Source organism: Mesoplodon densirostris, chromosome 7 (genome assembly GCF_025265405.1).
Source record: "Mesoplodon densirostris isolate mMesDen1 chromosome 7, mMesDen1 primary haplotype, whole genome shotgun sequence".
Lineage (NCBI taxonomy): Eukaryota > Metazoa > Chordata > Mammalia > Artiodactyla > Ziphiidae > Mesoplodon > Mesoplodon densirostris.
The window spans coordinates 69,219,276-69,240,657 of NC_082667.1; the positions used below are offsets into that span (position 1 = coordinate 69,219,276).

Consider the following 21,382-nt stretch of genomic DNA (forward strand, 5'->3'; position numbering starts at 1 on the left):
TTAGCAGTTTGTATATCCATACATCGAAGTTGCTGAGAAAGAGCCTATAACCTTCTAATTCTATTATTTCCTTTCTTTGCTTACAAAGAAATCTGACCAACTGGCCAACAGATAATTTTAGGATAACTCATAGATTGGCTCTGTAAACTCACTCCAGTGATGAGGCTTACTGACTCTAAAAGTCTTTCCTTGGTTTAGCCAGTTTTGTTTTGTTTTGGGGTTTTTTTTTTTTGCGGTACTCGGGCCTCTCACTGTTGTGGCCTCTCCCGTTGCGGAGCACAAGCTCCGGACACGCAGGCTCAGCGGCCACGGCTCACGGGCCCAGCTGCTCCACGGCATGTGGGATCTTCCTGGACCGGGGCACGAACCCATGTCCCCTGCATTGGCAGGCGGACTCTCAACCACTGCGCCACCAGGGAAGCCCTTGTTTTTTTTTTAATATAGCAACTCTCTCTTCCATTTTTCAAAGTTCATCTCGAACTATGGAATTTTTCCTAAGTTGAGTAGCAACCTCCCTTTAATTTTGTTAGTGTTCTTTTCCTTCTACATGCAAAAAGTACTTCCACATACAGAAGAAAGTTTATCTTGATAGTCTCCATTTTATGCATCCTTATCAGTTAGTATGGGTATCATTTGTGCACTGATAGAATACTTAGTATGCATACAAGTATGCATTGTATTATAGACAGGAAGAAAAACTATCTGAAAACAAGTACATAATGTATTGGAATTAGAAATTTAGACTGGAAAAGACTATAGAGATCACCTAGCGTATCACCCTCCTCTTACAGATTATCATAGTAGAACTTTTCTTCAGAGACACTGAGAGAATTGGAGGAATTTTGTGACTTCATAGTAGGTTGCTAATTGAATTTTTATAGCGTGGTTCAATTTATTTTTATCATTTACCCCAGTATTTGTTAGTGTTGCTAATGAGAGCATAACAATTTTTAGTGCTTCACCTTAAATATTTAGATTACTAGATCTTTTGTGTTGATTGTAAATATATGTTCATTTGAAAGGTATATAATTTACATGTTATGCTGTTATGGTGATTATATACAAATCTATAATTCCTAATCTGAAACCCTTGGGACCAGATGTATTTTAGAATTTATTTAGACTTTAGAAAGGAAATATAATCTATGTATTGTGTAATATGAAATAACTTCAACTGGATTCGGGGTAGCACCCCTCATCAAACACATATGAAGTATATGAATACTTACAACTAAATGATGTTTTTTTTAAAAAAAAAGACCATAAATCAGTTCTGATTCACTTTTGCTACCTACCATATGATTTATGAAAGAACTCTTGGTTTTCAGACCTTTGTGGATATAGAAACTGGATATAAGAGATACGGAGTTCTGGTTGATATTTAATGAAAGTAAAGCTAATTTCCATTTTTTTAGTATAAGTTGTTGTCAAATCACTTGAGTCAGAGCAACAGATATGTTTGAAATATGCCAAGTGGTTTTTCATTTTATAGTAAAACATCCGAAAATATTTTTGCATGCAATTTCTTTGTTTACCAGGTGGATGGATGACGGCCTAGTAAATGATATCACGCCAAAATTGATAGGAGACAGACCTAATACATACATATACACAAAAGCATTGGCAGAATATGTTGTACAACAAGAAGGAGCAAAGCTAAATGTGGCAATTGTAAGGCCATCAATTGTTGGTGCCAGTTGGAAAGAACCTTTTCCAGTAAGTTGTTAGAAATCTTTGTAAATAATTGGAATTGGGAATTTTAAGGCATAATTCTGTACAAAAAGATTTGGCAATTTTTTATGAGCAGGTTTTGTTTACTGAACATGGCTTACTATGGCAAAGTTGTTTCCATTTGTAGAAAGAGACACTCTTATTGGTACTTTTATTTCTAATGTAATGCTGTATGTATAGATACGCAGATCAATTTTTAAAATGTTAATTGAAAATTAAATCGAAGGCTATGGTGTTGTCTGGAGTCAAAGGAAACCATGAGTTTTCTTCATGATTGATGAGGGATTGGACTCTGACACGTCAACATTTGTTGGCTTTTAAAATTATTTGCAGATTAGTTTCCCTTGCGGAGGTGAAGGAAATAGAGATGAGAATATTCAGATCTTATTTTATTTCATTCGCTTTTTATTTTTTATTTTTATTTTTTTTTTTGCGGTATGCGGGCCTCTCACTGTTGTGGCCTCCCCCGTTGCGGAGCACAGGCTCCGGACGCGCAGGCTCAGCGGCCATGGCTCACGGGCCCAGCCGCTCCGCGGCATATGGGATCCTCCCAGACCGGGGCACGAACCCGTATCCCCTGCATCGGCAGGCGGACTCTCAACCACTTGCGCCACCAGGGAGGCCCTCATTCGCTTTTTAGTACCAAAAAGAGGCGGGCCTTCCAAGAGGTTGACTCCTCCCTGTATAGATTACAAGCTAAGGAAGATAAGAGATTTCTGTGATCTGCTGTAGAAAGCAAGGCATTATGGTATTTGTGAATCCCTGAAATAAGAGAAAACATAAGAGATAAATTGATTTAGGAAAAACTTAGGTCTCTGTAATGGTAGTAAATGATAGTATCTCTTCTGTTGCTTTGGCATTATTCTGTTTTCTTCTGTTTTATTCAGTAATTTTGAGGAGGATTTACCATTTCCCTCAATCTCAGGCTACTGCCTTAGTAAATAGCACAAAATCAAACTTAAACAGTCATCATTTAGCTAAAATATTTGACAGATATAAACTCCTTTTTTAAAAATTCTCTTTGCAGAGAGTTAATGGAAGAGTAGGTAGCCCTTTGAAAACGATTTTACTTAGTCATTTGCAATCTCAGAGGAAGACTGCTTCTATTTAAGATGGGGAGAAATATTCTGGCCTGAATCTAGTCTGTTCTTTAGTTTTTAGAAGAAAACTACCAAGTATATATGTAGAGTTATAGATTTCAAATGATAAATCTCTAGTTTCATAATATTTCTAAGCTCCCTCCCTTTTTTTAATTTTTGGTATTAGGGATGGATTGATAACTTTAATGGACCAAGTGGTCTCTTTATTGCGGTAAGTAAGCCTTTTGTTTTGTTGAATATTCTGTACTTTTTTTCTGTTTTCTGTGTATCTGTATATTGTGTATATGTGCTTTGGCTTATATATCTTAAGGTGTTGTTTTTAATTTCAACAAAGGCAGGGAAAGGAATTCTTCGAACAATGCGTGCCTCCAACAATGCCCTTGCAGATCTTGTTCCTGTAGATGTAGTTGTCAACATGAGTCTTGCGGCAGCCTGGTATTCCGGAGTTAATAGGTATATGAGATGACAATGTCGCTTGTTAAATATATAATAACTGAGATGGGAATACTAATGTTAAATAATCCCTCATTACTGATATTTATCAGTTTTATTAACCCATACCAATATTATATAGGCATTATCACTTTCAGCTGCAAGAGTTGGTTTAAATAGGCGATGAAGTGGTTCCATCAGCAATTATTAAGAATTGACATAAATTCTTGTGTACTACCCACAGGATGGACAAGGTCATTAGAAATTAAAAAAAAAAAAACAACAGAAAACATGATTTTTTTTAATCCAGACTAGAACTTGGTATAAACTTGGCATATATAAAGAGCTAAAATTGGCAGAGAATGGCTTACATATATCAAACATGCACACTAAAGCACTTTAATCAACTCATGGGCCTCCTTTTAAAAGGGACTAGTAGCATTTACAGGTAACACCTAAGCCTGAACACCTAAGCTTCTCAATAACTTTTTTTCTAAATAATAAACTGCCCTTATTTTTGAAGTCAGTATTCTATATCTTAAAAAGGAGGGATATGATTATATGAATATATTGTTTCTGGTGAAAGGGAACTCAATTCATAATTTTTTCAGCTAGAGCCTCTGAAAATGGGAAGGAGATAGGAAGAGCTGAGGTTGTTTGTTGTTCCTTTTCCTCGCATGAAAAACAGACACTCCTGCTAATACAAAGAAGAAAATATGAAGTCTATATTATTTTTTATAAATAATTTTTTAGTAGGATAGGGAAAAAGGGTAGTGTAAATAGTCGTTCAGACACAAAAATTAATCCTTTAAAGATAATATTTTAAATATTCACTGTAGAAAAGGTACCCATCATCCTCATTTCTTCCTACTTAAGTATCATGTAAGATTTAGATTGGTTAAGTTTAGCCTCTTTTTATGTTTCATTGCTTTGATCTTTGTCTTTGCAGACCAAGAAACATCATGGTGTATAATTGTACAACAGGCAGCACTAATCCTTTCCACTGGGGTGAAATTGGTATGATTTTACCTGTGTTTTTGAATGTTAGAATAAATTTTAAAGAACTTAAAGTGTTCACTGAGTTTGTACGTTAGAATAACCCATGAGGCATTAAAGCCACCAGTTACCAATTTATTCTTATTTTAATTACCATGTTAGAATATCTACTAGTACTGCCTTTTGGTCCTTAATAATGTTTCATAAATTTTAAAATATCCTGCTGTATATTCCTTCCTCATCCCACCCTTGTCTGACCCTTACTATTTCTCTGCTGCCATTTGCAGCAACGCCTATAGATACTCGTGGTATGGAAATAATGCTTTTTTCCTCCCTCGTGGGTACTCTCAATCCTGATGTTCCCTGTTCACAGGCAGTATCACTTCCAACTACAAGAGTTGGTATATTGTAGGAGATAGCTAGTTGTCCTAAGAGTAATAACTGAAGGAATTAGCAAGTAGAATACATGTTGCCAGAATATTTTCTATTACATTTATTAATCTGTTTAAATTCACAGATTCACAGCAGGTACTGTGTATGCTATGTTACTTGTTTTAGAATAGGAATAGTATAACTTAAAGGCCTACTTGAATTGAATCATTTTTAAGTTGTTGGTGTATGTTTTCAAATTTAAAGTAAAATGTATTTACAGTGTTGATTTAGTACTAAGTCTTATTTTACCTCTAATTGAACAATTTTTGTTACCCTTGAGGAGCGATTTGATTTTAAAGTAAATCTTTGTCTTTCATCCTAGGGTTTTTTATGGCATTTTTATTTCAATTGAAAGATTGACTGTTAGAGCATATAGGAAAAAAAAATCTAGGGTGCTTTTAATTTTATGATAATTATTTGTATTCTTTTAAGAATTTTGAAACACTTTAATGAGTTAGGTTTTTTGTAGTCTTTCATTGTGTTATGAAGTTTAGCAAAAATCAAGTTGAGCTTTATTTTAGTGAATATTCCAGTATACATTTCCATTGAAGTATTAACATACATAATAGATTTGATTATTTTGATATTGCATAACCTAAATAAATTACAACAGAAGTTAATTTGGGGTTGTTTTAAGCTTGTTGATATATGTTAATTTGAGCAACTTAATTATTCACAAGCAAAGGATGGTGGTTTCCCTTTTCTTTTTTAAGTAAGTACAGTAATAAGAATCTGGAAAGAGGAACAGAAAGAAAGAAGCTATCGTGAGAGGTGAAATATAGAAAGTGACATTGTAAACTGATGTAGGTAAAGCACTAAAAGGATTTTTAAGAGTGAATTTTAGCAAAAATTCATTCATCTAATTAAAATTCATAAATAGTGGCAGTTCTAAAACCATTTGAGTTCAGCAGTCTAATACCCATATTCTCTTAGCTACTATAGAAAATGGAAAAGTTTGTTTTTTAAATGAGCAAACTCTTATATCTTTGGTAAAATATTTTGCTTTGTAAAAACGTGTTTTTTTTTTTTTCAAAACTTCATTACATGGTTATTATCAAAGCTGTTACACAACTTTTCTTCCTCAGAATACCATGTAATTTCCACTTTCAAGAGGAATCCTCTCGAACAGGCCTTCAGACGGCCCAATGTAAATCTAACCTCCAATCACCTTTTATATCATTACTGGATTGCTGTAAGCCATAAGGCCCCAGCATTCCTGTATGATATCTACCTCAGGATGACTGGAAGAAGCCCAAGGTAATGGTGACTAGCTCTGTCTTCTCTGTTCCTCTGACTGTTAAGCAACCCATGCTTACACTAAAATGCATATTAACTCTGTATTTGTTTATGCTTATGATAAGGCTTAATGGCCTTTTGTGAATGAGAAGACTCTTGAATTTAAGAATTTGTCAGAAAAGCAAAGGTGGTATTATAATTCACTGTTCTAAAGTTTGAATGATAAATTATTGTCATGTGCTGAATTCTAGGTCTAACTTCAGGTATTTTTTCTGAATAACAAATAACATTCAAAATGCTTTGACGCTTATTTTTCCTACAGGATATTATCTAAATCATTCCTTCAAGATGAATCCTTTAAACCAAGTATTCAGGCGCCCCAATATTAAGTTGTATTCCAACAACTTATTGCTTCATTATTGGAAGGGTGTCAGACATACAGTACCTGCATTATTGCTCGATCTTGCACTCAGGTTGACAGGTCAGAAACCGTGGTAAGAAGAATAGCAGTAAATACACTATGTATTGGTAAGGTGGTGGAAGCTTGCTGGAGAGACAAAAAGTCGCTAGCATGAGCTTTACCTTTAGAATTACTAACCTGATTAATCACAATCACAGTCAGGATGCTAGGACATTTCTTAGAAATTAAGGATATTTGGGGAGACTAACTGTGGATCTCATCTTATTGGGCCATGGATCCTCCAGAATCCCATAATATAGGAAATGTCCAGCGTCAAGGTTGTCATTGTTATTATAAGCTGAAATTGAGCCCTTCTCTCCCCGTTAAAAACTTGGAGGTGAGTTTTATAGGGGATTAAGGGTTAAATGTTTTGCTTTAAGTGGATTGTGCAGTTTTATATGAAAAAACCTAGGATGCTTCTAGAAAATTAACTGCTTGAGCTATCTCAGCTTCCTATTCAGCTTATAATATCGTAATTACCGTTTTTGACTAATTTTTAAGGTTGAGAATTTAAAACAAAAGTTAACAAATGGAAAACTTTCTATTATAGTTGTTATGGCCTTTCTTTCTTTTCTTTTTTATTGAAACCCCACAAACTTAAATAAAGTAATCCTACTGTCTTTACCACAATTATAGTGAAATGTACTATAAAAATATTTATTTTTTTAACTACATTGGCATTATAGTGGAGCCTTTGATTAGAGAGTTCAGGATTTGAGTATTTATGTATAAAGAAGATGCTGATGCCAGAACTTCCATCAACTGCTCAAAAAAAAGTGAGGTATCTTCCAGTTATAGTGTATCAGGATCTGAGTTACATGTAGGGAATTTTCTGTGGATTCAGTTGTCCCTTATGTTTCTAACCCTGTATGTTAAATATTGAAATACAAGAGAGGTGTTGAATTGAACAACTTTAGCATAGGTAAAGAAATACTCAGTGGAAAGAAGATCCAAAATACATTAAAACTATCTTCAAGTTTTCCTAGAATGATCTGCAAAGTGCAGTATTTGTCATTGGCAACATTCTTTCGTGGCTAAAAAGCAGATGTAAATTTATGAGTGATGGCAGTGATGCTGTCTTGATATTAATAAAGTTGTTGCAAATTAGAGCAGAACAATCAAAACTAGGTCAAAAAAGTAAAATAAGTTAAATATATCACAGTGCCTTACACAGAAAATGGGGCTTAGTAAACTTAAAAAATGAATGAAGAGCCAAAGTTTATTAAATAATTTATAGTAGATGTTGCTACATAACAAATCATCTCAAACTTAGTGGCTTAAAACAGCAGTAGTCATTTTATTTCTTTCAGGATCTGGAATTCAGGAAGGAATCCACTGGGCAGCTTTGTCTTAGAGGTCTTTCATGTGATTGTGGTCAGATGGAGCTGAAAGGGGGGCGTGCAGTGGAACAGCTGATATCATTGTTTCTTCATATTGTGTCAGGATCTCTTCATAGAGTCTCTTTGCAAGGACCAGTGGTAGCCTTAGGGGAATTGGACTACTTACATGGCAACTGAAGGCTTCAAGGAAAAGTGCTTCAGCAGGCAAGGTGGAAGCTATGTGCATTTTCTGACCTACCTAAGGAAATCATGCAGCACTACTTCCACCTCATTCTTTTAGTCACAGGCGAGTCACAGATCCTCCAAGATCGAAGAAGAAGGGATATAGAGAATAGTCAAGATCATCTTGTAAATGAACGGGTGAGATGAAAGGTATTGTTGCAGCCATTTTTGGAAAGTGCAGTCTACTATAGTCAGGCCTCTGGTGCAAACAATTCATATTCCTCCCACATGGAAAATACTCTTGCCTTTTCCCCCCAAAACCTCTCTGACATCAGCTTGAAGCCAGTGTGGTCAGCGAAATCTGGTAAATTGTGGATGAAGCTCTTTAGGAGTGTTTTTTCAGGTATAGTTCCTCAAGTATTAATCTGAAAACCTGTGAACTAAAGTGACAGGTTACCTGCTGCCCGTCCACCCAACATATAATAGTGAGACAAGCATAGGAAATACTTTAGACAGTCTTGTTCGAAAGAGAGAAAAAGAGAGGCACGCAGCAATCACTGGTCCATAACAGTTCTGCATTCCAGCAGGGTCCTGTTTGATGGTTTCTTAGTTAGGGCTCATTCCCACTCCCTGGTGGTTTTCTGAGGCTTTTGGCTCTCCCCTCTGAGTCATCCTTCTATTCCCATAAAAAAATGGCCTGTGTTTGCAACTGAATAGCCTTCCTACCCTACTTCCTGCCTGTAAAAAGTTGGGAATCTTCAGGGCAGGGATTGGCAAACTTTCTGTAAAGGGCCATATAGTAAATATTTTAGCCTTTGTGAGCCATGGATTCTGTTGTAACTACTTAACTCTGCTGTTAAATGTAGCTTCCACCTTGTAACTACTCAATTCTGCAGCCTTAGGCAATATGTAAATGAATAAGCATGACTGTGTTCCAATCAGACTTTTTTTACAAAAACAGGTGGATTTGGCCCCTAAGCTCTGGTTTGCTGGCCCTTGATCCAGAGGCCTCTTTTCATTTGGTACTGTCTCTGTCCTTTTAAGTGTAAACTCATAGGATTCCTTTTAAAACTGTGTGGGTTTCCCATGTATCTATTTTAAAACAATCCACTCCATTAGACCAAAGCCCACGTATCTTTTTGAGACATACCCTTCTCTATCTTGGGTTCCTTATGAGGTTGCTGTGGGATAGCACTCTTGGATCTTAGATCCTTAGACTCTTACATCCTGCCTCTTAAACAATAGAGCTTATCTAAGACATGTCTTTAACATCTAGAGTGAAACTTTTGTTTGTCTGAAAGGTTCTATGAAGTATACTACCTTAAATCTTTCTGAGGTCCTAACAAAGAATCTTATATTTACATTCTGGATTTGATCTATCCCCAGAAGATGTTTCTTAAAGAATTCCTGGCTGGAATTTTACATTCCTTCCAAATTGCACCCAAACAGATAGTTCATTTTTTAAGATCATCTTTGTCCTCTTTGAGGAAATCTTAGCTAGATCATCCAGTTTATTAGATAACATTTTCTATTTTCCATGTGACCACAGGTGACAGTTTTGTTCTTTTAACTTCCAACATTATTTTCCTCATTTACCTTGAAACTCTCACCAACAGTTTCCTTGGAGCCCTTTTAGTTTTTCCACTAACACTCTTGGTCCTTCCAGGTTTTAGCAGTGGTTTCAAGGGCTTTCCAGTTTCTGTCTGCCCCCTAATCCTAAAGTCAGTACTGCATGTTTTAGATTTTTATTATAGCAGTCCCTCACTCCCAGTACTGATGATATCTGTTCCCATTATTTGTGCTGCATAACAAATCTTTCAGTTCCCATTATTTGTGCTGCATAGCAAATCTTTCAAATTTAGTATCTTTCTTTTTTAAAAAAATTGAGATCTAATTGACATCAAACTTAGTATCTTAAAACAGTAATCATTTCATTTATTGCTCATGATTTCTGTGGGTCAGAAATTCTAGAAGCCTTTGATGGGGTGGTTTTTTCTCAGGATCTTTCAAGTAGTTGCAGTCACAGGGGCTGGAGCAGGTACACTGTAGGAATGGTAAAGGAGAGAAAGGGTACAGAGCAGCTGGGTGGCCAGGCATCTTTCTCTCTTCATATAGTCTCAGAGCCTCTCAATGTGGTCTGTACACGTGGACTAATTTGGGCCTCCTCACAGCCTGGCAGCCTCAGGGGGAGTTGGACAGCATACATGACCTCTGAAGGCTTCAAGGGTGAGTATTCCAGTGAGCAAGGCAGAAAGCTACATCACTTTTTCTTACCTCCCCACGGAAGTCACACAGTGTCACTTCCACCTCATTCTTTTTGTATAAGTTACCTTCACCTCTTAATGGGGCGATAATTAAGGTGATATTATAGGTGAACATGTAAGATGGGAGATATATTTACAGCCACCTTTGGAAATTAAAATTTGCTACAAATAGGAAGCATCAAATAAAGAATCTTCTTACCTGAGGTTTGTCCTGTACAAGGCTTCCTAAGTATCAAAGCAGGAATGCTTTGGGAGCCTATATTGTAAAAGCAACAAGAGACATAAAGGTTTTTTATTTAGGCAATATTATAAATGTTAAATATAAATATAGTAAATTTATATTAATTTATATGTAATATAAATTACATATTTACAAATATAAATATATCATTTATATTATTTAATTTGTTCAGATATTTACTGAGCAAGGTACTGGCCTCTATACCTTATATTGGGGCCTTAATATAATGCCTACTTCTGCATTAAACTAATGTCAGTCATGTCATTCGTGGTGTCCAGTTTACTCATTTACATTATTCTGAGTATCAGCTAGATAAAAATCTGACTTACTGTATATCTTGACATAATTTAAAAAGTATACACATCATATGGATTACTGATTAATAGTCACTGGGGACTAGGATGCATGATATTATCACATGTAGAAGCAGTATAAATTATTTACTCTAGCTCTTGAAATGTAGTAGATATTTCATCACTCTTAAAATGGTATTTAAAAAAATATTTCCATTGTCTTGTTTTTTTTTATTATTTAGCTTAACTTTCTCCAGCTTAACTTCTCTGAATCTGATATTTTTTATCTTTGTGATTCTCAGTGGAGGACAATTTTGCCTCCCTCAAGGGACATTGGACAATTTTTGGAGATGTTTTTAGTTATCACAACTGGGGGATGGGTGCTGCTAACATCTAGTGGGTAGAGTGCACAGGACAGCCCCCTACCACAAATAATTATCTGCCCTAAGATGTCTATAGTGCTGAGGTTGAGAAACCCTGGACTAGATGACCATTAAGATCTTGCCCGCCTCTAAAAGATTGTGATTATTTTTTACAGGTTGCTGTGATAAAGAATAAATACTCAGAACATACATGGCAGTGTAGTCCCAGGCATCTGCTCTTACAGCATGTTTAACCAAAGATTGATGGTGCAAAGTTTTAAGTTTCTTCTTATCCCCCATAGTATTCAATCCAGAGTTTTATTGCTCGATAAGTATTCTGTGAACTTCACACATATATGACCTTTCAAATTTCCTTCTCCCCCTCCAATTTTTTATTGTAATTATGGCTGAATCAGTGATTGGTTTTAGGGTAATTCTGTCACTTGAATGAATCTGAAAATAAGACTAGGTGAGAATTGTCAGTGAAAAAGGAGTTAGGAAGAAAAACTTTTTAGTAAGATGTATGTTGGAAAATCACATTAACCAAATATGTGTATATGTGTGATTCAAGTGTAGTATACTGGCTGTGATAGTGGGTATTAATTACAAATCTGTTAAATCTTTTTGTTGTTTTTTAGAAAAAAATTGCCTAATCTCTTTTCTAAAAGCAGCATGTCTTATTTTTTTTTCCCTTCAAGTACTTTCTATTTGAACTATTCCTATCCAGATTTAGCCTTTGATGCTCAATAATTCTTTTTGTGTTTAATGGAGGTTTTATTTTGGAATTGCTTCCTTGCATGAATTACAGTTTTTCTTTACATAGTCCATGTTGCCTCATTTTCTTTCAGTATTCTGGATTTAGGGTTTCTTTCTAAATGTATATGTCATCAGAATTTCTTAGCTAATGTTACTGTTTTGATTTCCCCCCCATTTCTAATGTTCTAATTTTCTCCTATTTCCCCCATTTCTGAAGCCCCTAATTTTGGGACTTCTAAACTGCATATAATGCTAATCCTTATTGTGGGACTATAAATAGAATTCTTTTTAAGTATTACTTCACACGTAATTTTTCTGTTTACCAGAGGTTAGGAATTTTTGGTGTGTGTTTTGTTTCAAAAAGTTCTTTCTTCCATTTCTCTACTTACCATAGGTAATTATTATTGTATAGATGTTGCTTTTCTGGTTAGTGTTACGATATCAATGACTTATAGTGAACCATGATATATAAAATGACAAATTTAAAGATTAAAGCCCTTCACCCTTCTAAAAAGAAACAAAAAAAGTATTGAACTCCCTTATTTCCATAAGGATGGATATTGGGGACTTGGGAAGATGAGTGAATATCTTGAATATCTATTTCAGAAAGCTGTCAACATGAGTCATTGATTTCATGGCACGTCCAGACAATCACAGTACCCGTTAGTGTTCAAGAGAAAGTTATTTAAAATATATATAGAGAGTTGACTAAATGGCAAATGAATATTTCTGTATACTTTGCTTCCATGATGCTGAAGAGTTGAGATTATAATGGAACAGTATGTTAGGAATTCACAGATAATCTTAGTAAAATGCAGCTGAACTAAAATGTGGCTTAAGGAACAAAAAGGAAAGGAATACTAATTGAATCCATTTATTTGCTTAGTATTGTATGTAGAAAATTTGACCTTGAAGTATTGCATTTCCTTTGAAAATTTCATATATCAGCAGAACTCTCTTTAGGCAGTATTAAATTCATTTACTGCTGCTTAAATTCAATTACTGCTGCTTAAACTTACTGCTGCTGTATTAAATGCATTTTGGATTTATAAAATGTTCTTCTAAGATGCAGAAATATTCTTATTTCCTGGTGGTTTGGTACACTTATTGAATTACGTGTTACAATTTTATTGTTAATGTCTCAAAATAGGAACTGGTACCCTGGGTGGTGATGAGATTTTTCCCTATCTATGCAAATTATGAATCTCAATTTTTCTTATAATACAGGATGATGAAGACAATAACTCGTCTTCACAAAGCTATGGTGTTTCTTGAATATTTCACAAGTAATTCTTGGGTTTGGAATACTGACAATGTCAATATGTTAATGAATCAACTAAACCCGGAAGATAAAAAGGCAAGTATTTTCTGTTTTATATTAGAAAACAAGTAGCATACTAATTAGAGTATGCTAATTAGCAACCCGAGAAATAATTGAGTATTTTCCCCAACCATTATATAATAAGAAAGTTGATCTATTTATAGTCTCCCATTAAAGCTTCAGTCATAATTGGTGGTGATAAAGTTGCTTTATCCTAGAATTTCTAATGTAAGTATGAGAGTAGCAGAGGTATTTTCAAAGCATGATTGACATGTTGATTCTCTTTTTCTCTTTAATGTCAGATTCAAAGAGAATTTTGACTTCTTTATGCATTTTCCCCCAAAACACTCTGTTTTCTTTAAGTTTTAAGGAAAACCTTCTCTCAGAAATTGCTTTTGTATACTCTTTTACTTTTTGCCATTCCACATTTTGCTCTCTGTTAGTTTGAAACTTAAACTCTGTATTTTCTTTTTAAGGTTACCTTAGATATTTGGACATGCATACATAACAAAGTCTAAATTGAGCAATTTGTATAGCCTCTTCCTTAATGATATTTAGGACCATAAAATGTTTTAGCTCTGATTACCATCCTCATTAACTTATATGGTTATATGTTACTTTAGTTCTCTACTTAAACCTCATAATTAGAAATGATTATTTTGTTCAGTTTTACTTAGATTTAACTATATACTTACTAGTGTCTTTGCTATCAGATCTTCTCTTTAGGGTCATTTTTTTTCTGCTTGAAATATATCCAGAATACAAGAATATGTCTGAGTTGTAGGTATGTTGGTAGTGAATTCTCAGTTTGTGATTATGTTGCATGATTTCAGCACATTAAAGACAACTTTCTTTTTATATTTGTCTTATATTCTTGGTGTTGAAAAGCCAGTCTAATTTGCGGCTGCTTTACAGTATCCTTTCTTAATTTAGCAAGGTCTAATATAATATTGATACTTCTACCTTTTCTTGGATAATGCAAAGGGTAACACCTATCTGCTATGTTGTTATGTTTTTTAATTCTGTATTTATGTTATGTGCCTCACAATCGTTCCTGTTGTAGTCTAGTCAATTAGTATTCATATAGATTTACTGGCATAATTGTCCTTTTACTGCTCTTATTTCTTCCTCCATCCTCCATCCTCCTCTAATGATTCCAGACTTCAATCTGGAATCATTTTCATTCTGCCTAAAGAGTACCCATTAGTATACTTCTTCTAGTGTGTGTCTTCTATTGATGTCAGTTTGTATCAGTTTTTATTCTTCTGGGAATATTTTATTTTTCAAAGATATTTATACTGGTATAGAATTCTACGATAGCAGCTTTCTTTGAGCACTTGGAAGACATCTTCTCATAGTCTTTCAGCTTCCATTGCTTCTTTTCAGAAGTCAGTTGGTCAGACTAATGTTTCTTTGGAGGTAATCCACAGTGCCTTTTCTGGTTTTTAAAAAAATTTTTTCTTTGACTTTCAGTAGTTTTACTCTAATATGTGTAGATATGTATGTGTATATGTGGTATATGTGTGTTTTGAATCTTTGGCTTGGTGTCTCACCATTTTTGGAAAATTTCCAGCCATTGTCTTTTCAGATACTGCTTCTGTTCTATTCTTTTTCACTCTTCCTATGGGAATCCAGTTGCACATATGTGTGACCTTCTCATAATATCTCATATCTTAAGTCTCCATTTCAGTGCACTGGTACTTTAATGATTTATTTATGGTAGCTTTATTATTTTTGGCCTAGAACTTGCTATTTTCAGAAATGATGGTAAATTGAATTGTGAATAATTTATTACGCCAGAAAAATTACCTGATTGTGTGTGGAGGAGCACTGAGCAGTGTATAGCCCTCTTATTTTGTCATGAAATAGCATTTTTATAAGGCTTTCTTTTCCAGGTTTATCTACCCTTTTCATCAAATGGCCTACTTACAGTTATCTAAATTCCTAAGCCAGCTTTCATAACATATTCTATCTCTTGATGTCAGTACTATTTCTCTAGGAAAATTAATCTGTGTGGTATGCAGGATGTTCAAAAAGAAGAGGTAGTGTAGACAGAAGGAAACTGGAAACAGGTGTATTGATACATGTATAAAAGGAATTCTTAGGTCTATTTGGACAATGGGATTTTGTTGGTTTATTTATTTATTTATTTTTAATGGTGCAGGCTTCTTCATGTACTCCTCTTTAAAAGCTGACATGTTTTCAGATTATCTTCTCAAATGTTTCTTTGTTTAATGGACAATATGAAATAGGAATAAGAATTTTTTTGTGAATAGCAGTAACATTTAAAAAATTAATATAGTAAATGTTTTGTAATCATGTCATGTCGAAGTAGCCTTTAGAAAAAGTGTGAATTTTTGACTGGTTGTGAAAAAAATTATCCAAGAAAGTAACTAATAATTTTTTTGTTTATGTAGACTTTTAATATTGATGTACGACAGTTACATTGGGCAGAATATATAGAGAACTACTGTATGGGAACTAAGAAATATGTATTGAATGAAGAAATGTCTGGCCTCCCTGCAGCTAGAAAACATCTGAACAAGTACGTTTTTATATGGGTTTGATTTCGTCTTGTCTTCCTTATGAAATATTACAGTTTTTTCTAAGCTGATAAATTGAGATACTGCTAATAATATATTGTATCAATATTTAAGAAAGTGGTTGCTTTTGGGCTGTAACTATGGTAGTATTAATTTAGCCTATGATTGTTGAACCGTACTATTTTCATCAGATTATACTGTCCATTAGTAATAAAGTCAGGTGGAATTTAGTTTTAAATATCACTTTTATCTTCCTTTATTGCTAGTGAAGAAGTAAAGATATTAGGAGAAAATAAAAATATATTTTAAACAGGGGGTAATGTAAAGTTTCTTTTACCCTATTTAAATACATCTTTAGAAGAGGAAAAGAGGTATAATAATACATTATTTACTATAGAACTTTTTTCCTTGTTTATAAAATAGTTGTAATTATTCCCTTAGTCTCTTATAAAAATAATACATACTAATTGTTAAAAAAACTCAGAAAATAGAAAAGGAAAAATTACTATTAATCCATTATTCAGAGATGCAGTTAGTTTTAATAGTAATCTCTTTTATTCATAGTAATTTTTTTTTTTTTTTTTTTTTTTTTTTTTTGCGGTATGCGGGCCTCTCACTGTTGTGGCCTCTCCCGTTGTGGAGCACAGGCTCCGGACGTGCAGGCTCAGCAGCCATGGCTCACGGGCCCAGCCGCTCCACAGCATGTGGGATCTTCCCGGACCGGGGCACGAACCCGTGTCCCCTGCATCGGCAGGTGGACTCTCAACCACCGCACCACCAGGGAAGCCCCCATAGTAATTTTTTAATACAAGTTTTATAACAGTTTTCAAAAGTTTCACATTATTATTCTTGTCCTTTCAACTCTTTGAGAAGTTATAGGGCAGCTAGTTGTATAGATGAGGAAATGGAGACTTAGGAAAGTTGTGTTTGACAAGGTCGTATGGTATTAAGTGGCAGGGCAAACTAGAATACTGATCTTTGACTCCTAATTCAAAGCTCTTTTGTCTACACCCATTGTTCGTGTGTTGTATGGTTAACCCTTGAACAACATGGGTTTGAACTGCGTGGGTCCATTTATTGAAACATGTAGATTTTTTTCTATAAATACATACTATATTACTACACAATATGGAGTAGGTTTAATTCACTGATGCAGAAACTCGGGTAAGAAGGGCTGACTGTGAAGTTATACTTGGATTGTTGGAGGGTCGATGCCCTAACCCCCACGTTGTTCAAGGATCAACTGTAGTCCTATATCTTTCACTGCCTGTTGAAGTTAATGGAATTTATGTAACAGTGTTGCATATCTAAAGGATTTATATTCCTTTCTAACACCATTAAAAAACATCAAAAATGTTTTGAAACATGAGCAAGATAATGTGCATGTTGCTCTTTGAGAATAGGAGGGTCTTCCTATTTAGGGTAAGTGCCATGTTTCATTCATGAATGAGGACTTGTCCAGTTGGCTTTTGATCCTGTGACTGAAGGAGTAAATTCACTTGTCTGACAACTTGTAAGCAGCTAAAGATGTCCAAAAAATGTTTATTTTGTCTGTAGGATGATGTATATGATGAATCTACCTTTTTAGATTAGATAGGAAGCTCCGAAGTGCAAGAGATGTGTCTATTTTAGCTACTAATGTACTTGCTGACTAGCACAGTATAGGGCATACAGAAGGATGCTAAATAATACTTGTTAAATAAATAAATTTGCATCCCAAATGTACTGTTATAAAAAAACTTTGCATTATTCATTGTTAATAGAGGTAATGCATTGTTTGATGGACTCTTGTCCAGAATGTGCACAGTCAGGTTTGTTTGATGTTTGCTAACTTTCTAATTTAAGGACTTCTAGTTAGTTGTTTTTTTTTTAATAGATTCATTTATTTACTTTTGGCTGCGTTGGTTCTTAGTTGCTGTGAGTGGGCTTTCTCTAGTTGTGGAGAGCGGGGGCTACTCTTCATTGCGGTGCGCAGGCTTCTCATTGAGGTGGCTCCTCTTGCTGTGGAACACTGGCTCTAGGCACACGGGCTTCAGTAGTTGTGGCACACAGGCTCAGTAGTTGTGGCTCACGGGCTCTAGAGCGCAGGCTCAGTAGTTGTGGCACATGGGCTTAGTTGCTCTGCGGCATGTGGGATCTTCCCGGACCAGTTCTCAAACCCATGTCCCCTGCGTCAGCAGGTGGATTCTTAACCACTGTACCACCAGGGAAGTCCCTTCTAGTTAGTTTTTAAATAAGTTGCAGCTTAATATGGATTTGAACTTTGATTAGATTAAAACTGAGCATGAATTATCTGCTGTCCAACAATATTCTATTCTAGAAAATAGTATCCAGTACATTTCTTGATTTGCTTTTCAGGTTGAGGAACATACGTTACGGTTTCAATACGATCCTCGTGATCCTGATTTGGCGCATTTTTATCGCAAGATCACAAATGGCAAGAAACATCTGGTACTTCGTGGTTAGTCTGTGTTACAAGTTTCTGTCTTACTTCCGAGCATCCAGCACTATGAGATACTGAAGACAAGAATTTAGCATTAGAACATCTATGCATATGGTGGTCTAAATGCACAAAATATAAAATGTACTTAAGTCATTTCACCTTTTGTCAAGACATTAAACCATCTTAACTCAGAGTGTGGAGTAAATTATGGTATATTTTATGTAACATTTTAATGTATGCTCATAAAAACCTAGTGAATACACTGTGGTATGCCAACTCAAATCTATAATAGCCACCAAAACCATGACTTAACATTTTGATCCCTGGGGAAAAGGGGTTGGGTGAGGGTAGGAGTGGGGAAATAGGAACACTGACCAGTATAACTGTGCAATTCTGGAACATATTAATTAAAATATGCCTTAACATACAGTGATTTTCTAATTATAATATTTAGTGCAGTGGAAAACATTTATTTGGACAGGAATACTAGCTAAGTGGTAGATATTTGATTCTTCAGTGTTTGATTTTTTTCATCAATTCAAGTGGGTTTTAGTTTTGTTAAAATTACAGCCAAACTATTTTCACCTCATCCTGTAAATTACTGAGTGGTCTCAGACATGAGAGACACGTTCTCATTTTTCTTTCTCTGATTAGAGGTCTGATGCATATCATTTTTCTATAAGCAGTCAGCTGCTTTCATAATCAGAAGGCCATATATTATTATAGAGGCCCTACTGGATTTAAATGAGTTTGAGAATCCATGTCAACATATGCTATGTGTTTTTAGAAGGAAAATGAAAATTCAGTGAGACCGTTAGTATCAAAAAGAATAGGAATACATTTTTCTTGACCACATTATGACCAAATGAAAATCCGTTCCGTGACATTTTGTTCATATTTTGAAGCTGGATGATTACTTGAGACTTTGACAAGCAGGTGTGGGTGCAGGGAGGAATTCACCATACTTGTGCTCTCTGCCCTTTATAAATTTTATTAATAGGACTTTAAAAGGCTTATACCGTCTTTCCAATGAAAACTAAAAGTACATTACTATGGAAGAATGTATTTGCAGGTAGTCATAGCATTAAGAAAATGTTCTCATGTGTGTAAACACATACTAATTGTTGACCTTGAGAGCTGAATTTCTTCCAGAAAAACAAAATAATACATAAAATGTATGTGTATAAAATTAAAGAACTTTATTTACATACCACATAAAGTAGCAAACTGTTGAATGAGTTTAAAGATATCATTTATTTTTTTCTGCATGTGGTTTTAGCTTTTAGAAAGGAATTCATTATAGAAACAAGTAATAGCAAGAAAATTGATGTATATTTTAATGATACATTATAATTCCCTTTAAATCTTAATAGTAGGTAACTCTCCTTACTGTTATAACACATTTGCTTTAACATATCAGCATAACATGTTCTAATTTAGCTGATCAAGTTGTACTATATTTAAATCATTAACAGTGTATCTTGAATATGTTTAATGAAGTCAGTTCACAATACAAAAAGTTACATAGAACTTTACATCTTAATTTTCTTCCATCAATTTAAATGCAATGTATAAGAAGTTTATTTTGTTATTGTGAAAAAACTAAATGTAAAGGAAACCACCTTCTTCCATGCAGGTGTATAATCTTGAAAAGGAAAATGCTTCCATGTTGAAGCCAGATTTTCTGTAGTAAACCTTTTAAAACATTATTTTAAAAGAAATATGTATATAAATATAAATACATATGTATTCTTTACAATGATACTAAAGTCTCTGGTTTAGGACCATACCTTGTGTAAGGTGTGAGAGACCATGGCAGTGTCTAAAAATGGAGTAAATGATGATGCCTTTGATTTGAAGTGGCCCACAAAGTTAACTATAGATGCTCTATACATTGAGTACTCCATCTCTCCAAATACATTTCCATAATGTGTTGCTAACATTTGTATGATTTTTACACATCTGCTGAATATACTTAGAATCAGATGAATTGTCTTTGTGTCTTGCAAAAGAATCAGGTACAACTTCGGCAGGTGTGTGAAGTACATGGAAGGTGTATGTCTCTGAACTCTGCCATTGTTCTTGTAATCTAACTTAAAGGAATGAAAACTGGGAGGGTGCTGAGGCCACTGCATTAATTTTGTGTGTTTAGAATTCTTTTGTCAAAAGAAAGCTAATGAATAAATTAATATGTCATTCTGGAACTTAAAGTTCTAAAATTAGTATAAAAAGTATATAGGTTGTTAATCCTCACCAACTTGACTTTAAGCTTAACTCAAACAAAGATTTTGGAAATCATTTGTATTTATGTCATTTGCTAGACATGGTTTTTAGTTCTTTCTGATTGTGTTTTACACACAAACTCAAATTTTAACAGGATAGCCTGTTAAATAAATCTAATATTTCATTTAACTCATTTGATAAAGCTGCTTTTTAAACATTGGGTTTTTTTCCCCCTATTCACCCTTGATTGTTATAATTCTGACATATGCATTTGTCAGTCATGAAGTCATTATAACTATATTTAAACTTGACCTGGCAACATTAATATGTTCAAAAACTCAACACAGAGAAGCATGGCAATACATTCTTTGACTTAAGGATGGTATAAAATAAATATTTTCTGAATCTGTGTAATAAAGCTTGGAAGCAGGGAGGAAAAATCTTCTCTCCCTTTTTTGTGCTTGTCTGTAGGAACTGTTTCAGGGTTTTTTGCTTTTTGTTTTAAATGTAAATCGATAGTCTTTTATAAGAAATAAATAGAAGCATTATTGGGTGCCTTTGTTTGTAAACCAAAAAGTAATAAATGAATCCCTATATTTCCATTATAGTATTTATTGTATTTTTACAATAATTGTCCTGAAAATTACTCATGAGGTAATGTGGGTTAGGATTACAGGAAACAGTTCTCATTTATACTTCTTACCTTTTTAAAGGTGTACTCATTACTTTTTATATCCTAATTTTATTGAATTCTAAGTCTCTTACACAGCATTTTAGGGGAAGCATATGGGCAGGATGAATACTTTTTGTTAAAGTATTATTTTTATTTATTAGCTGGAATGAGGTGTTTTTTCTAAAAACAGTGCCAAGGTGTCATTAGGCTCCAGCTCCTCTCCTCCACATTGAATGATATTATATTAATTTATAAATACATTTGTTGTAATTTGTCTATTGAGTAAGTATAAGGAATCATTCATTAGTAATAGAGGGTAACTAAAAAAGGAGAGAGCTGATATCAGGCTGGGGTATAGGTGAGTATAAATGTCC

The 21,382-nt window shown here is 34.4% G+C and overlaps 1 protein-coding gene across 3 annotated transcripts in view; it reads left to right on the forward strand.

Annotated features, from left to right (window-relative positions):
• Positions 1-20,937, forward strand: part of FAR1 (fatty acyl-CoA reductase 1) — a 74,399-nt gene extending 53,462 nt beyond the window's left edge. For all 3 annotated transcript variants that reach the window (XM_060104262.1, XM_060104261.1, XM_060104260.1), the window contains 8 exons: positions 1,539-1,716; positions 2,998-3,042; positions 3,166-3,284; positions 4,213-4,280; positions 5,777-5,948; positions 13,033-13,162; positions 15,544-15,671; positions 18,028-20,937. In XM_060104262.1, coding sequence (XP_059960245.1) covers positions 1,539-1,716; positions 2,998-3,042; positions 3,166-3,284; positions 4,213-4,280; positions 5,777-5,948; positions 13,033-13,162; positions 15,544-15,671; positions 18,028-18,190 — 1,003 coding nt within the window. In that variant the 3' untranslated portion in view covers positions 18,191-20,937. The remainder of the gene's footprint in view (positions 1-1,538; positions 1,717-2,997; positions 3,043-3,165; positions 3,285-4,212; positions 4,281-5,776; positions 5,949-13,032; positions 13,163-15,543; positions 15,672-18,027) is intronic.
• The last annotated feature ends 445 nt before the right edge of the window (positions 20,938-21,382 follow it).